General features: G+C 34.4%; 3 protein-coding genes across 3 annotated transcripts in view; 2 read left to right on the plus strand and 1 right to left on the minus strand.

Annotated features, from left to right (window-relative positions):
• LOC134236354 (uncharacterized) overlaps positions 1–5,764 on the plus strand; it is a gene marked incomplete at its 5' end in the record, with an annotated part of 35,896 nt that extends 30,132 nt beyond the window's left edge. The window contains 3 exons of the mRNA XM_062718524.1: positions 1,347–1,442; positions 1,593–1,642; positions 5,210–5,764. Coding sequence (XP_062574508.1) covers positions 1,347–1,442; positions 1,593–1,642; positions 5,210–5,228 — 165 coding nt within the window. The remainder of the gene's footprint in view (positions 1–1,346; positions 1,443–1,592; positions 1,643–5,209) is intronic.
• A 3,279-nt stretch (positions 5,765–9,043) lies between these two features.
• LOC134236365 (linear primary-alkylsulfatase-like) lies at positions 9,044–11,627 on the minus strand. The gene is made up of 4 exons (XM_062718533.1): positions 11,415–11,627; positions 10,964–11,170; positions 10,498–10,759; positions 9,044–10,205 (listed from the first exon to the last, which is right to left on the minus strand). Exons 1-4 carry the CDS (start codon positions 11,592–11,594, stop codon positions 9,085–9,087), a joined length of 1,770 nt encoding a protein of 589 aa, XP_062574517.1. The 5' UTR covers positions 11,595–11,627; the 3' UTR covers positions 9,044–9,084.
• A 5,594-nt stretch (positions 11,628–17,221) lies between these two features.
• Positions 17,222–18,205, plus strand: LOC134236388 (uncharacterized). Its single transcript, XM_062718560.1, has one exon. The coding sequence runs from the start codon at positions 17,222–17,224 to the stop codon at positions 18,203–18,205; it is 984 nt and encodes a 327-aa protein (XP_062574544.1).
• The last annotated feature ends 382 nt before the right edge of the window (positions 18,206–18,587 follow it).

Raw genomic sequence — 18,587 nt, forward strand, 5'->3', positions numbered from 1 at the left:
ATTGTGGCCCCGTCCTTCCCCTGGGGGTCATGATTTTTGCAATTTGAAATCTACACTATCCCAGGATGCTTCCACATAAGTTTCAGTTTTTCTGGCCCAGTGGTTCTTGAGAAGAAGATTTTCAAAGATTTTTCCTATATATTTCTCTGTAAAACTTTGATTACATGTACCCATTGTGGCCCCGCCCTTCCCACAGGGGTCATGATTTGAACAATGTAGAATCTACACTACCCCCAGGATGCTTCCACATACGTTTCAGCTCTTCTGGCCCAATGGTTCTTGAGAAGAAGATTTTCAAAGATTTTTCCTATATATTTCTATTTAAAACTTTGATTCCCCATTGTGGCCCCGCCCTTCCCCCGGGGGTCATGACTTTTACAATTTAGAACCTACACTACCCCAGAATGCTTCCACATAAGTTTCAGCTTTTCTGGCCCAGTGGTTCTTGAGAAGAAGATTTTTTAATGACCCCACCCTATTTTTGTCTTTTCTTGATTATACTTGATCCTTTATTTTTTTTATAATAATTTAAATTTCCCTTCACTCAATGATGCTTTGTACCAAGTTTGGTCAAAATTGGCCCAGTGGTTCTTGAGAAGAAGTCGAAAATGTGAAAAGTTTACAGACGGACAGACAGACAGACAGACGGACGGACGACGGACAAAATGTGATCAGAAAAGCTCACTTGAGCCTTCGGCTCAGGTGAGCTAAAAATGGGGTAAGGTGGGGCCACAGTGGAGGATCAAATTTGAAAGGAATCTGTAGGGGGGTCTTTTTAAAAAAAATTCTGATCAAGAACAACAAAGCCTTTTGTTACATTTACTTTGATATGGAAACATCCTCAGGTAGTTCAAAGTTTACCCCCCCCCCCCCCCGTGTACACTTTTGAATACTGAACTGATTTGTGTTTTTTCCTGTCCAAAGAACTCAGGTGAGCAACGTGGCCTATGGACCTCTTGTTTAAAATAAGCGCGTGGTATCATGGGGCGGGGGACCTGCACCCCAACTTTTTAAAAAAATGATTTTTACAGCAATAACATTTTAACAGAATTCAAATCTTCATCGAAAGTTCCCTTGCCCAATTTTGTTTAGCAGCATAATTTTGTTTAGTATTGATAAAATTTGGATTGGACGTAAAAACAGTTGGACTAACTGCCTATCCCAGGGAGTTTGAAAGTTTGGGAAATTTTCTTTTTTATGCTTGTCAGTTTTTTTTTGTAATATAAGTTGTCACCATTTATTTGGTAGGTCCTCTCACTTTCAAGAACAAATTAAAAAATTTATGCCTGTTTTATAAACAAGATTCGATCTTTCTTCAACTGACAAATGTACTTCACCATATCTAGGCTGCACCCGTCACCAAATGGGTTAAAGAGGATGGCAACACAGGTGGCGACACTGGTGGCGACAATGAGGAAGAGAGAAAACCAAAACGTGTTGGGGTATGTTTCTATTCAAATGAAACCTCAATCAGATTTGCAAACTTGCTTTCTTTTAATATTGCAATAATGACATTATGTCCGATTTTACATTTGGTGTTTAGCTTTAGCTGATGTTTACCACTAAACAAAACTTTTCTTTTTACATTTCAGAAAATGAAGAGACTTAGAAATTTTTTCAGGAGATTATGTTGTTGTGTTGGGTAAGTGGAGAGTTCAAAAACGTTCTATTTTAATGCATTGCTACAATTAATTAAGTAGGGATGTCAACGAGTTCACGGCTGATCGAACGTCCGAGTTTCTAATACTATAAACGGTACTTGGTTACTCGGATATATATTTTTCATATTTCAAAGTGCATGTATTTATAAAAAAAATATCAAAAAACGTTATTTGAATATGAATTGTACATGTCTATACAGTGATTAGCGTCACGTAATACCTGTTATCGCTTATGACTTTTTATGTGTATAATTATACCGTGACCAATCACTGGATACTAACCATAGATGTTCTCACCCCGTTCTCAGACCCTAAATTTTCATTTTTGGATGATTTTAATGACTTAGTGTTTGTTTTAAATGAACATCGTTTAATTTTGAACTGTTTGTAATGCCCCCCTTCGAGAAGACCCTGTTCAAAATGGCTCGATTCTTAACTGCATTTATATCAGCTAATGAGAGCCCCAGTTAGCTATCAGTGAGAGGGATATACATGTACCCGTTAAATTCTGAATGAAGTTTGTCAAATGTAGACAAACAAGTTAAAAAAAAAGGCCTTTTTTGATTGAATTAAGAAGACTGTCGGGTGAACAATTTTGGCCGATAGTATTTTACTGAAAGATAATGTGATGTTCAAGGTACCAGTATTCGAACCCTGGCAATCATTTTGCTTTGAGACTTTCGCTCTAAACACTACGCTTTACATTTCCTGACAAAATGGGGCAGTTAAATCATGTTTGTGATATGGTTCTTGACTGAATGGCCTTCAAGTATTTCTCGGAAAGATAATAATAATCATGTCAGAAAGTGTATTTTTTAAAGTTTTATTAGGTCTTTTTCCGTGTTGAACAAAAATTAAACAAAAAGTGTGTATTTTTACGCAAACTTTTCGGATTAACTTTCAAGAAATTGAGCGAAGACCCACCTTTGTCAGAGGCGTAGTAACAAACTTAAAAGTGGGGGGCTCAACTCCAGAAATTCTTTGACAAGCAAAAAAAAAAAAAAAAAAAAAGGTCATCACACGGTTTTAATGAGGGGGCACCAGCATATACTAACTAAGTTTTTAAGTTTTCTGTAGTATTCTATATATTGTCAACCCTCCAACCCCCAATTCCAAAGCCTTAAGGCCGTGTGTGTTAAATAAAGAAATATTAAGATGTACAACATGTTTTCGGCGAATATGATATGTTTTGATACATTATACATTTATACTGAAGCGATACGCAAGTTGCGTTTTGTCATACCCAAGAGACCAAAATTTTGAGGCCGTTAGGCCAGGCAGACAGTTTTTGATTCGACAAAAACTTTTTCCGAGAAGCTGCAATAAATGTTTTGTTATTATAATACCTTTCATTTTATTTTATTTTTTTTGACATACATTTATTTTGTACTGTATTCCGTGATGTAACATCAGGTCTGTCACTGTTTAACACCAACGAATGAAAATGAGAATAAGCTCCGCCCATTCTGTGACGTAAATTCAACATCTCTCTAATAAGACAAAATTTTTATTCAGCGGTCAACATCGATTTTTTTATGCCCGCTCAGCAAAACATTAAAAATGTGAGACTTTTTTCCGTATAGATTAATTAGATTTGTATTCGAACAAATTTTTAAAGGTATAACAAAAAATAATAATAGTCATATCACACTTTGAATGGTGGGGCCTAGGGTGCGAAGCCCCTGGAAGCTCCTGAGTTTTCGTGTGATTTAATAGTAAAACCAGAAACAAAAATAGTGGCATTGGTTAGATATGTATCAAAGTATGGCATTAATAATATTAATCATATCATACTTTAAAAACTTTAAGGGTGTGCGTCCCTCAAGCCCCCTTAAATCAGCTAGCCAAAGTGATATCAAACCCCTGTCTAAGCTGAATGAGAGGATTTAAAGTAATATATTGTTTTTAAAGTTGATTGACATTCATCAAAGGTATACCGAAATCAGAATCTCCAATACTGCAGCTATCTTGTAGACATTACTTATTTTGATGAGATTTGGATTTACTAGAATTCTGTAGTACATAAATGTAAAAATAAAAGAGTGCTAATGAATCAGCAAAATTAAATAATTAAAAATCCGGAGTTTGACAAAACTTACTTTGTGACTATGTATTATACATGAAATGGGATACAGCAAATAAATAATGACTTTCAGATGTCAGCACAAGGGGTAGCTTGTGATTCTCATTTAATTTTGTTAGATAACAGATGCTGAGAGAAACAGAAACGTCTAAACTTAAATTTATGACCCGCACTCCCTATCCCAAACTGGCGAACACAAGAGGTCTTGACAGATTTAATTACTATATTACATTACTATATCATACAATAGGGCTGGGCAATGATATCGATATTTCAATATATTGCAATACAATGACAAAAAATATCGTATCGCAATACGATTTTGTAATATCGATATATTGGCAATAAATGCTTAAATTAAGGAATTTTGTCATTAAATATAAAAATTTTCTTATGAAAGTTTGTTTTTAAGCCAAAAGTATGACAGAAGTTGTTTTGTGGGAACATTTCAGAGCATAAAATGAAATCAACATTTTTTTTTGTCAGTGTTGATTACATCATAGTTATGTACATTCTGCATGTAAATTAAAGAAAATATAGTAAGAAAATGCCATTTAAATTAAATTGAAAATATTGCAATACATATCGCAATACAGTTATAAATATCGCAATATATCGCAATACGAAATCTCGGGCCAATACCCAGCCCTATCATACAACTATTACTTTCAAGAGACATGCTTACTCAGTTGTTGAAAATTAAAAAAAATTGCCATAAAATGAGGTTTAATATTATTTCAACATAGCTGTGATTTTGTTCTTCATTAAAAAGTGGGGGGCACAGACATACTCTTGCCCCCCCCCCCACAGATCTGAAAGATTAGTGCCCCCGCTGCCCCCCGCCCCCGTGACTACGCCTATGATTTGTTGAAAAAATCTGTTATGAGAAAAATGATCTTTTTTGCCCTTTCATGTTTATCGCACTATAGGCATTTTTCATGCTACATGTATCAAAACGTTATTGGTGTAAAAAAAATATACAACCTAGTGTGTAATTCGTATAAAGTGGAAACAGACGTGCCGAGAAAAGGGTGTAAGACTACATATTTGTTAAAACATGGAAAAGGGAAATAAAAGTGGAAGGTAATGGTTAAATGGGTTGCACAAGTATCGGATAAGTCACTTTACCCTATAATACTATTCACACGGCCTAGTCTTAGTGAATCATAGTCAAAACATGTCCAGCTCGACTAACGAAAATTACAAAATTATTCCCCTTCTCAGAGAAACACTGATTCACTAGTTTAAAATTTTTTTTTTACTTCTAAAATTGTACATGAACTTCATACAATAAAATTCAAATATTCTGACTGAAATTTTCATAACAATTTTTTGATAATACATGTATGTATATCAAGCATCACTCAAATAGCATTAAAGATATTTTCGATTTTTATAGCTAGCCCTAGTACAATTTGTGATCAAAGTCATCAAATTTTTTAAGTTACATTTCTTTCAATTGTAGGAAAAGCAATGAAGACTGAAGAATGCCTGCCATCTGAACATCCGAGTTTTAATTATTTTCGATTTCCGAATTTTATTTATTTATTTACTTTTTTTTGTATTTTGGAAACCAAAGAGAAGACACCCGAGCTATTTTATCCAGTATCTTTGTTTGACATCAAATTTATTTTTTATTTCTTTCGGATATTTCTTCAAATTCCCAGAATGTTGGCTACAGAGCAGAGAAAAAGCTCTGCGGCTAAACATTGCTGACAAAATTCATCTTTTTTAAGTTCTTCTTTGGCTCTTTTTATCTGGTAACTAGGTAGGCGAGACGGATCGTTCTGCCAAGTTACCAGAGCAAAATTACTTCATGACTTTTGGAACTTTGACCAACCAGGAAACGCCCATTCCTATATATAAAGGAATGGGACTTCCGTTTCCTGTCAAAAACTGTAAATTGTAATTGATACATCCATTCAGAGGTGTTTGAAAGCTCCGTTGTCTTCTCTTTTCAAAATTGTGTTAACATTTCTTGTTGTAACATCAGTAAATTGCATAGCAACAACTAGCTTTTTGTTATTTTTGATACACTAGTACTTTTGCATACTGAAGCGATACGCAAGTTGCGTGTTTCATATCTCGGAAGAGACAAAATTTTGTATTTCATGATAATTTGATTTAACTTTTTCCATTAGCTGCAATAATGTAACCCTCTCCGATTTTTTTCATCTGAAATTTCTGGAGAGGGCTACAATTCCACAGCATCTCCGTAATGGTGCAAATATATTTTTTTTAAATACGAACGATTGCAGGCAAATAAACTTGTTTTTAAATTCAACTTACTTCTAATAAGACGAAATTTTTATTCACTATCAAGTTATCAACAACATAGTCTGTAAAACGCAAAAAACGTGTAAAATAAATCTTTTTGTTTAACAGTCGCTCTATCCAGCAGCCATGACAGTTCACGCGTGATGCACTGAGACTTCCGCTTGAAATTTAGAACAATAAAGGAAATGTCAGTGTTTATAAATTGTGCTCAATGGTATCACAAAAGCATCGATAAATAAAACCATTTCAAGTGAAATTTATACGCAAACAGCGATATTTATGCTTAAAATAAGGGATTTCATGAAAGATCCGCTCCTATTTATCCTAAATCCTCATTGGTTGTCCCAAAATAAAATCTATCAAGGTCAGTAAACATGGCGGATAAATTCAAGTTGTGATGTTGACATACAACAAAAATAACATATGGATCGTTATGAATATTTTTGGACCGATTTATGTCTTGCATAACTACAGTTTTGGAGTCCAGGTAAGAAATGTTAATAAAATAGGCATTTACTGAAAATCTGAACCGAAATCTGTGCGGGAGTGATTCACTCCCGCACTGCACCATTGAGGAGATGCTAAGGAGTTGTAGCAATCTCAAAAAAAGGAAGGGCTATATTATTGCCACAAAATTGAAGCAAGCCCACATCAATGATTTACTTCATGAGATCAAAGTGATCAACCGATTGAAGGATATGAAATCCACAGTGTGTTTTCCAAAATTAAAGGACAATGACACAGATTGGAAAATAATGGTACTTACGGATGCCTCCCTCGGGAATCTCAATGATGGTGTGGGAAGTACAGCAGCTCATATAGTATGGCTAACAGACAACGAAGGAAACTGCTGCCCAATAACCTGGCAAAGCAATAAGATAAGACGAGTTGTACGTTCAACTATTGCCGCCGAAGCGTTAAGTCTACAGGAAGGATTGGAGTCAGCAGCGTTCCACAAAAGTATTCTCGAAGAAATCCTTGGACAACAATTAGTGGTGGAAGTGTATACAGACAATAAAAGTGTTATTGAGTCGCTAAATTCCACTAAGCTTGCTGAGGATAAAGAGACTTCGCATAGACATAGCGGCTACTAGTGAAACAATAAATTGCGAATAAAATACCACAGTGAAATGGTGTTCCGGGAAATATCAGTTAGCGGACTGCATGACAAAAAAGGGTGCATCCGGACTTCAACTGTTGCAAATTATGCAGAACGGAAATTTCGATTGAGAGCCTTACTACACACTTTTTAAATTGCAATTTTTCATTCTCATTTATTTGTTGTTTGTTTTTTTTTAAGTTCAATATCAAATTTGTTAACTTCACACAACCCAGTAAAACACCAGTAAACTTCCCACCATTTAATACAAGTCCAAAACTAACTCCCCAGACTGAAGAGTTCCATATTCACAAATAAGAGTTATCTAACTTAGTACGAAATTAATATTAATTAAGTTAACAATATGTCCATCAATCATATACCCCGGGTAGCTTTGAAAACGATGACGTTTCTTAACGCCGATTGGATTTAAGAGCAAAAAGAATAAGAAATCCTACCAGCAATCCCGACTTTTGGTAGCACCATAAGCCAATAAAGGTTAGTGGAGAGTACTAGTAGTAGCGGATCAGGAGCTTTTGGCTAGCAAAATACTGGTGGTAGTGATGAAAACTGAGTCTATACTACATGGTGATAACTTCCGTATTGATTTGACTTATAACATGGGTTTGCTTCTCTTGAGATAAAGCTCTGAGAGATTATTATGGCCACACCTCACATGTACCCATGGAGGTGATGATTTGAACAAACTTTTAATATTTTCTATTTACACTTCTTGCCTTGTGGATTTTGTTGATTTTTAAAATTTCACATTAAATTTTCACAAAACTTGATCACTTCCCCTTTGAAAAAGTGTTACTCTTCATCTGAACAAACTTGTATAATACTTAGTACTCTGCAATTGTGCCAAATTTGGATGAAATTAACTCATTAGTGGTTCTAGAGAAGAAGACGAAACAAGAGATCTGCGAGCCAACGCTCACTAGTAATACCCCCGCTCTGTTGTAAATAAGCACTATCATGCTAATATACACAAGTTCAATTACAGGCAGATGCACAGAAAAATATGAAATTGACATCAGATTCATATCAAAATTTATCCCACCGTATGGCATGCCTCAACAAAGAGTGTAATAAAATTTCAAGCATCGGCTATGAATAGCTAATGAGAAAACTGCGACGAAGATTTGTTATATATGAAACGGACAGACGCACAGACAAACAGAAAGTTGACATAAGATTTTAACAAAAATGTATCCCACCATATGGCATGCCTCAGAGAAGATTGTGTTAAAATTTCAAGAATCTGTGATGAGTAGTTGCTGAGAAAACTGCGACGAATTTTTTTATGTATGAAACTGACAGACGCACAAACAAACAAGAAGTTGATATCCTATTTGAAAAAAAATGTATCCCAACATATGGCATATCTTAGAGAAGATTGTATTTTAAAAAATTTTAAGCATCTATAATGAGTAGTTGCAGAGAAAACTGCGACGAAAATTTGTTACGTATGAAACGGACAGACGCACAGACAAACAGGAAATTGACATCGGATTTGATCAAAAATGTATCCCACCATATGGCATGCCTCAGAAAAGATTATGTTAAAATTTCAAACATCTACGATGAGTAGTTGCTGAGAAAACTGCAACGAAAATTTGTTACGGACGGACACATGGATACGCAGAAACACAAGGGTAAAACAGTATACCCCCTCTCCTTCGGAGCGGGAGTATAAATATGAAATAGAGGTACAGACATACAGATAGCCACAATGTGATCAGAAAAGCTCACTTTAGCTTTTGGCTCAAATGAGCTAAAAATCAATGCTCATATTTTACATTTTATTCATAATTAGAATGTTACATAGTATCAATGAAAACAGGATAAATGCAGTGGTAAAGGATGTGTATGTATACAACGTACGAAAGCATAATACGAAAAAAAAAATAATTTGGATCTAGAAAAAGAATCATTTTTGTAATTACATGTTTAATCATGATTCACTCATTCCAATCAGATTCAAAACAGGCCATGAAACTTCTAAACTTTTCCTCATCGCCGTCAAGACTGAAATCACCCAAGTCTTTCAACTGTACATTTGCAATTTGTTCTATCATCATTTTCTTCAAGGCTTTCTGTGAAGCAGTAACTTTTATATCGTATTTCTTGGGTGTAATGTCACTTCTGACAATAGCAACATAGTTACGAAGCTGTATTGTATATTGTTCGTTTAAATCCTTGATTACAAATACCACAATATCTGAACGACCACCGCATTCATCGTATTTGTACATAGAGGATACAAGTTCGAAAAGTTCTCTGGGACCAAGTGCTGTAATGATCTCCTGGCGATGTTTGCCCTCCAGTCGTAAATGAACACTCCCTGAGGTTTCAAGAGCACTCGTCAAGTAATAGTTACTGGCAATGGCATTAATATTTCTAATGCCAAGAAGGGTGAGACAATCCACTTTGATTTTTCTTGCTTCCACATTTCGATCATCCACAACTAGGATGTAGGAGGCAAGCTCCAAGGCCCATTGTATATCGTTATCGTTCCATGCTTTAATGGCGGAGGTCAGGACCTCAGACACACCGCCTGCAAGCGCCACAACACGGCTTGCTTTGTCAGTATTGGACAATGGAAAGAGATCCACTGGATCACCACTAAACCAACCGAGATAAAGTTGAAACACCCCTTTAACTGACCAAGGTACCGTACCGTAAAATTCTCTCAAGTGGGGATGCAGACGAAGCTTGTCAGGCATGATCACGTGCTTGACAACGTCATCAGGTGACAACCCTTTGTTGATGAACCTAAGCGCTTGATCGTGGACAAATTGAATGCCATCTCTGTATACCTCCAGAACTCCTCGGACATTTTCCTTGCCTATAATGGGTTGGGTATGGCTTGGAACAAGATATTCCGGTTCCAAATCAAGCATTCTTTGCACTGAAGTATACCAGTCCACTGGGTCTCTAGCCGGAGCTCCTCGTATGGTGTAAATGTTCGGAAATGCCCTGTACACGTCATCCGCACACATAAAGGCCTGAAAAGATGGGATCCACAGACCGATTTGATCACTTGTCTCTCCTGGTATTTTCAAAAGACGGATATCTAATCCTGTAAAGAATATATATGAATTTATAGAAAGAGCATAAAAATTAATTATATATCAAAATGTGTTATAAGAAATTAACATGTGGTATTCTTTTTTGTGGTTTACTAGAATATAGCCAAGGACTGAATTTCAAAAAAAAGACGATTTAGTTTTATAGGGCAGGCAGTGCTGATAGACGTCCCCCTCCAAATAAATGTAAACAGGATCTTTTATTGTCATGAAAATAATTAAAAACATGCTACTATCACTTTCTTCTATTTAAAAAATCAAACGTTGCAATAGTCAATTCAATACCTGCAATATTTGTGTCCAATTCCATATCCTTCAAAAGTTTGTTCGGCTGAATAAATCCCATTGAATCCTTATCTTTTCCATAATTCAACTGGATTCCAATTCCAGCATTCTGAAATTTATCTTTGGTGACAAATGTTCCAAATTGACGCATGGATCGTTTGAATTTTGCTCCGTAAGCAGTAGTGTGGAACTTCCTAATTTCCTGTGGTAACTGTTCGTGTGCCCAGATGTCTGGTAAGTTAGAGGGATCCTCAATAAAACCCTTTAAAAATTGCGATTTTTTAAAATCAAACCATCAATGATAATATTTCAAATATTTAAAGCGTGACTTGAAAGTTTGTGTTGGAAAACTGACAAAAAAAACATAATGCATTAGACCTGCTGTCCATGTAAGCTCAAATATTCGAAAAGTGTTACTTATACAATCTTAAAAATGAAAAGTAAGGATGTTTAAATGTGGGCTTACCCCTACACCACCAATATGATCAGTATGATGATGTGTGTAAATGATTGCTTTTATGGGCTTCTTTGTGATTTTTCGAAACTCTGTCAAAATCTCCTTTGCAGCTAGACTACTTTCAGTGACATCAACAATAATTAGTCCATCAGGGGCGATCACCATTATCGCATTTCCTAAGGCATAACCTATCCCCATGTAAATATTGTCCATAACCTGTAATAAGAAGTGAAATTATAATTTTTTATCTCGTCGCACATACATATTAACCCCCCCCCCCCCAAAAAAAAACCACATTACTTTAACCGCCCCTTCCCCTAGAAATATAGAGTCGGAATCAAACTGTAGATAACATTTCCTTAAATTCTCAATAGTTTAATTAATAAAGTTAGAGTATAAAATGAAAACGATTACTGTACATATATGTAAAGATCTGGAAAATGAACAGAAAAACTAAAACCTTTCGAATTTCTTTTTTCTGAAATTCTTCGGAATGTTTCACCAACTCCTGTTCGGGAGACATCTCACGTATAACTCTTGACGTCATATCCGGCTTTGTGGTGGACAGTTGAACCTGGTATCCAAGGAATGCCGCAAACGCCGCCACCACGACCACAAAGACAAACTGAAGAGCGCTCATAATACGTCAGAATCTAACAAGTAAGACACCGCTGGTAAACACGTACCTGAAAAGAGGCAATGTGCAGCTTACATCATGATGGGGCGTATAATAAAATTATTGAACGTAAAATCAAGATATGAGTGAACGTACATGTACAATCATGTACAATCCTCGCCACAGAACAGAAGCTCTCCGAAAAAAAATACATCGACAGACCGGACTGTCAATATATTTTTTCAGACAGTTACGGTTCTTCAGCTAGTAGAAACCAAACAATTTCAAATTGTCATTACCTTTGACACAAATGGGTTGTATTACAAAGAACGGACAGAAGAATCTATCGGAATCATTTAAGATGCATCAGATTTCGATTCCGCATTTTTTATTTTACTTTTTTGGTTTGATTCTAAAAAAGTATGCATTTTGGCAATGGCGCAGTAACATTAAAACATTTTTTTTTAAAGTTTTGTATCGCTTTCCGTAGAAGTTTATGTAATCATCAATCATGTAAGTCAAATAGTAAACAAGTTTGTATTGTTCAAAACTGACCGGTACATGTAGTACTAATACAAGCAATAGCAACGCAAAAAAGGCGCACTTTATCTGGAACATTTATATAGAAAACGTTTGCATGTTCAACACCATTTGACAATTTACTTATGGGTTAAACCTCTCACCTGCTGCACGTGTTTCAGGTACCTTCACCTTGATTTCAATGATTTTCTGCCGGACGTGGTCAGTGAACCACGGCCAAAATACGGAAAGATGTAGCTGACAAAACGGGTCCATGTAACACGTTAACAATTCAAATTTCTAAAATGATTCTGAGTTTTAGAATGTTAATATATTAGTTACAATTTCTAAATTTCAAAAACTCAAACTGATTTTGTAGATTGAAATTTAATATTTTAGTTTAAAAATCAAAAATTTCAAAATTCCAAACAGGTTTTAGAATTTTGATATTTTAGATTTTTACCTTAAATGTTCAAATTTCAAATTTCCAAAAATGATTTTTGGAATTTTAACGTTTGAGTTTTTAGTCTACCGTTTGTTCAGAAACTTAACAATCTAAAGTTCGGTAATATTTTTCGTCTTTTGGGTATTTGAAATTAGCTTCAAACTTCTAAACTCCAACTTTGAAACGTTTTAGATCTTTAGCAATTTAGAATTTTGATTCAAATGTTCTAATTTCAAATAACCTTAACACTTTGAGTTTTTAGAATTTTAATTTAATATCCAAAATTTAAACCAGTTATGGAATTTGATATTTTGGATATTTGAAGTAAACTTCTAAACACTCAAAATGTATACAAAAGTGTTTTTGTTATTTAAAAGTTGAGTTTTCAAATCAAAATTTTAAATTTCTAAAAATCTAAAGCGTATGAAAGTTGGAAGTTTGAAGTAAATTTTAAATAATCAAAAGACGAAAATGTTATCGAATTTTAGATTGTTTAGCGTAAACTTTCTAAACAAACGGTACATTGTTTTTGGAAATTTGAATTTTGAATATTAAAGCTAAAAATCGAAAAACTTAAAATTCTAAAACCTGTTTTGAAATTTGGAAATTTAGATTTTTGAAGTAAAATGTTAAATTTCAATATAACAAATCAGTCTGAGTTTTTGAAAGTTAGAAATTTGAACTAATATATTAACATTCTAAATCTCTAATTCGTTTTAGAAATTTGAATTGTTAAATGTTACACGGACCATAACGAAAATAAAAATTTAAAAATTGTGTGTAACATGTAAAATCAATGTTGGTCAAAGAGGGAGATCTTGTAAAATAAATGAATAAAAACCCACTGTAAGACAAATAAATGTATTTATGCATAAAAATACACTTTTCAAAAAAATTGCTGTTATCTTCTCCATGTTATTTTGACACAGAGTGTAAGATACATGTAAATATGTGTATACATCTTATATGTATTATATGTAACCAAAAAAAAATCATATATATACCAAGTTATATTCACCAGCGTTTATGAAACCTTTAAAGTGAACATAAGCATAATGATTTATATGTCTACATTGGATTTAAGAAATGATTTATATGTATACATTGAACTTTAGAAATACATATCACTGACATTATTTGCAATACGTACAATGTACATGTATTTACTTTAAGGTAATAACAAAATTACCATCAAGCGTGTAAATACATATACATGCATCACATGTAACACAAAAAATAAAAAAAAATAAAAAAATATATATTAGATTATTCAAATCATACAATACTTATGTATATCATAAAATAAAACTCACACAGTTTAATATATGTAAACAATGTAATTATAAAATTATTATCAAGTGTGCTTCATCTGTACATATACATATAGAGCGACACAGTGACGCGCAAAGGGGAAAATTGACAAATGCAGAATTTTTGCATGACCCTTGTTAATTTTTGTTCAATTCCTAAAAGTATTAGGTTTCAGAAAATTACAGGTTTGAGAACCGAAAAATTCTATTTTTAAGGAGAAAAATAAAAGTAAAAATAATTTAAGTATGCCCCAGACCGAAAATATTGCTCAATACTTCTTCCACCCTATTGTACGCGTGCGCAGAAAAGTTGAATAAGTTTCCATAGTTACCATGGTCTCAAGTACCCAGGAATGAGTGTAAGTAGACCAAAAATTTAGAGGCAATTTTTTAAAAACGTTTTTAGAACATATTTCTCACCTTTACATGCTCCAGTTGAATGTTGTTTACAAGTTTGAGCTAAAAATAAAAGTGGCGTGACCTTGACATACACGAAAATAACGAAACGGTAGTTACAACCTTTGTTTTTCCGGCACTTATATCGTGCAGTTTTTTCTTGCAGTTTTCTCATATCTTTGCTATATAATCATAATTTTCATGTTTTTCTCTTTATGCTACAAATATCTTGAAAGAAAGACATGATTTTGACTCATTGTGTCCTTTTAACAATGTCTGGAGTATACATAAATTATTTTTGTACATTTTGTACAAACATGTTAAATGATTCAACAACAGAATTTTTTTTGACCATTTAGTAAGAGAGGAAAAGGACTAGTCTTGTATAATGCCCTATCGCTAATATAACATATATCAAATACTGAAACTTTATTTTACCAGATGTCCAAATCGTTTTCATAATTTTTATTTCGGCGCAACCTTTATCGAATAATTTATCAAACTTATTAACATGTCTCAAATGTGATGAGGTTTTTGTAGAATAGGTGTTAATGGTTGAAAAAGAGTACCAGCTCACATGCCATGTACGTGCGACCAAAAATAATACCCGGCATTAAAATTAAAGAGCAGAATTACGTACAATGTAGTGCATTTTAATCTAATCACGTTTATTTTAAAAGTATAGATTAATGAAAATTTTGTTTTAACGAAGAAAATAAGATAAATGGAATTTATAGTTAACCTATTCTGAAAAATTGTACAATATTAATATTTCTTCTGTCGGAATCGATGCAGAATGCGGCCTTGATTTATAGATAGGCTCTTTATGAGGGGATGCTCCGCTTTTAGGTGCGCGTGCCATTGTTTAATTATTAGTTTATGTATTTTTTCCCAATAGAATCAAAGACAAGAGAAATCTGAAGTGATCGAAATTAATAAATATTGCCTCAAATTTTGAATTATATCAAAGAAATCAAAGCTTGTCCAAAATCTTGATGTATAAATTCACGTAAAAAATTAAACACATTTCTGCATCAGCATATTGGAAGGGAGAAATTTGTACAGAAAATGTCCAAAATTGGTTTTTCCCTGTTTCAAAATTATCAAGACAGAACTCTAGCTAATTGAAACAGTGACCTTTTCTCCCCACAGCTAGGACTTTACGAATAAGTGATCGTACATGTACATGTATCTAAGTGTTGTCATGCAGTCTATAGTCCATCTCTAGTAAAACTTTCTACACTGCAGTCAGTGGTGGATCTAGGAATCTCGAAAGGGGAAGGGCGACCAGTTTGGGGTTGGGGAACGGGCCCACAGCCACACCCCAAAAATTTGATTATTACAGTTATCTTAAGTATATTCTGGACACAAGTGGGGGCTACGTACCTCCCCCTTCTTAATGCGCCAGTGGCAGTTGCTTTTGGTATGAAGAGTTAGAAACAGGCTTACTCTGCCTTGTCATAAGGTTGTTTTATTGCATCCCTCTCTCAAGTTCGATGCAGTATATGTATAAAAGTTTTGAGAGTTATGACAGAATTCCCTACAGTGAAATCGCTAATTTTGTGGAGCCTTCTTATTCCTCATTCTTACTTCTGAGTTTCTAGTCGTCCATCGATTTTTTTCCAGATCAGTGAGTTATAGAAATGCAGCTGCAATTAAATCTAACACAACGAAACAAAACATTAGCACAAAACATGCTTCCATACCAAGTCACGTGACGAAATTAAGAATGCAGTTACATGAGGTAGAAATCACATGTTGAGTTATAATATTCAAAATGTCACAGCCGCAGGTTACATCAGAAAAAAAACGGGTGTAAGAATTAAAGTTTTTTTCTCTTTTAAACCTTGAGCGCATATTTGTCTATTAATCTCCCTTAACACAACATTACTTACGCTAATATGTTCTCTGTATTTATATTTTTTCTTATAACATCATATACAATTATTTCTTTAAAAGATAAATTTGGAATCAAATATTTCCATTTCTGTTTGTTTTCTCTGTGATAACTCTTTGAAAGTTAGTGGAGTTGATTTCTTGACAATTCTGTCGGAATGTAAATTAGGGAAATCAATAGGTCAGGGGGCTGTTCCCGTTTTGCACACATTTGATAATAAGGTATAGAACAATAGGTGTGAAGTGTGTTTTGATAGCAATTATAGTCTGATTTTTGGTTTGGATTTACCTGGATTTACCTGTGAATACCTGATTTAGCTTAATGTATTCTTAAGAGGTTTAATACAATTTTATAAGCATTTTATTAAAATTCTATATATTATCATATTTATGGGAAAATATTTGATTTTATTGAATAAATTATTAATTATTTGATATTATTTATTAATTAAGTCAAATTTCTTAAAAAAAAGAATACTTTTCAATCTTGATGAAATTCTAAATGAATTAAAGATATAACAAATAATAAAGAAAATCTCAGATCAAAGTGACGATCCATGATTGCTACTGATCCAAGCTGGTAAAATATTAATTATTATAATTTTGTGTTTTTCAATGTTAGTAAATTGTAAATAATTTTGTATTTATTCTCTTATTTTTTCACTATAAGTTCACCTTTCACCTGGAGAAAAAGGTCAAGGTCGAGTAGAATGGAGGGCTGATTAAAATCTAGCTCCTATAATAAGTGGGAAAACAGTGTTTTACAGTAAGTTAATTTCAATCAAAACTGAAAAAAGTGATTATTTATTGTGTATTTGACATATATGTTGCTTTGCAAACCCTAATGCTGGATAGAATGGACATTTCGGCATGTTTGTCAACTTTCTGGTGCCTCTATGTGTGAAAAGTGTTCACCGACTTATACTGAGTTAGGCAGACAACGTATGGACACAATAACCTTGTATCACTCATTTGTGTGTATATAGATAGATAGATGTATATAGATAGGGATGTCATTGCAATCATCTCCTAATGATACAATTAGTCTAGTCTCGCAAAGTCATTCTATTATTTACGGAGAGACAATGGATACCGCTTCCCAGAGCTCGGCAGTTTCATTAGAAACAATTCACTCGCTGCTCATGCAAATGAACTCTAAACTATCAATCATTGAAAAAAACAATGTAGCTCTAGAGAAAAGACTCACAGAAATTGAAATGAAGATGTCAGACATAAAGACTATAAATGACTCGGTATCAACACTGAAAAGTAAAGTATGCACTATTGAGAACGATTTAAGCGCTATGAAACAGACAGTTTTTGATGTGGAGCAAAGTGCTGCAGCGACTGGTCAGATTTTTGACGACGTTAAAAAGACAGCAGAAAATGAATTGAAACTGTTAAAACATGAAGCTAAGACTATGCGCGATAATATTAACAAAGAGTTAAGCTCGATGACACGACAAAACGAGGAACTACAGAGGTCAGTCACTGATTTAAAAAGCAGGTCAATGAGGGACAATCTTATTTTTAGTGGCATTCCAGAAACACCGAATGAAGACTGTGAGGCAGTTGTTCATCAATTCCTCGTAAACAAACTGAAAATCCGGGATTACATATCATTTGAACGGGTACATCGCATGGGGAAACCCGATGAATTTAGAACAAGGCCCCGGAACATAGTCGCAAAGTTCAGCTTTTACAAGGATAGAGAATTTGTCCGACGACGGGCACCCCAGAAGCTAAAACACACACAAATATGGATTAACGAACAATTCCCACCAGAGATAGAAGAGAAACGAAAAAAACTCTACCCTGTTATGCGAGAGGCTCGACTTAACGATAGACGTGTCAAGTTAGTGGTGGACAAACTGTACATAGACGGCAGTCTATACGTCCCCAACGAAAACAATGAGGAAACGCTCGGTGCAGAGGGTGGAGCTAACCAAGGCGCAGAGATGTCCAGCGAGGCACACCGCGGTCGCCCCGTCCCGAATCGTAGCCGACGCGGAAGTGGCCGACGTCCAGCGGTCAAAAGATTCCGTAGAGGATCAACGCCAACACACTAGGAAACCGCAGGAGAACAGAAGCGTGACGAAATCCGATTTCTCGCTTTAAATGTCTGCGGCATAAACAAAAGACTCCAATATAAGGAATTTACAGACTTTATAGCAGAATTCGATGTTCTGTGTTTTGTGGAAACTAAGACCGATGACTCAGATGAAGTGAATATTCCTGGATATACCACTTTTCTGAAAAACAGAGCTAATTTGTCTAAAACGAGATCAGGTGGTATAGGGCTTCTAGTTAAGGACACTTATGTAAAATACATTAATGTAAAAGAAACAGATTGTAAATACGTTTTTTGGTTTAAAATGAGTAAGTTGCTGATTAACTCCAATGAAGATGTTTACTTTGGAATTGTGTATATACCTCCCGAAAACAGCAAAT

The sequence above is a fragment of the Saccostrea cucullata genome, unplaced genomic scaffold, assembly GCF_032062105.1.
Source record: "Saccostrea cucullata isolate Sc308-1 unplaced genomic scaffold, CSIRO_AGI_Scuc_v1 ctg1925, whole genome shotgun sequence".
NCBI classification, from domain to species: domain Eukaryota; kingdom Metazoa; phylum Mollusca; class Bivalvia; order Ostreida; family Ostreidae; genus Saccostrea; species Saccostrea cuccullata.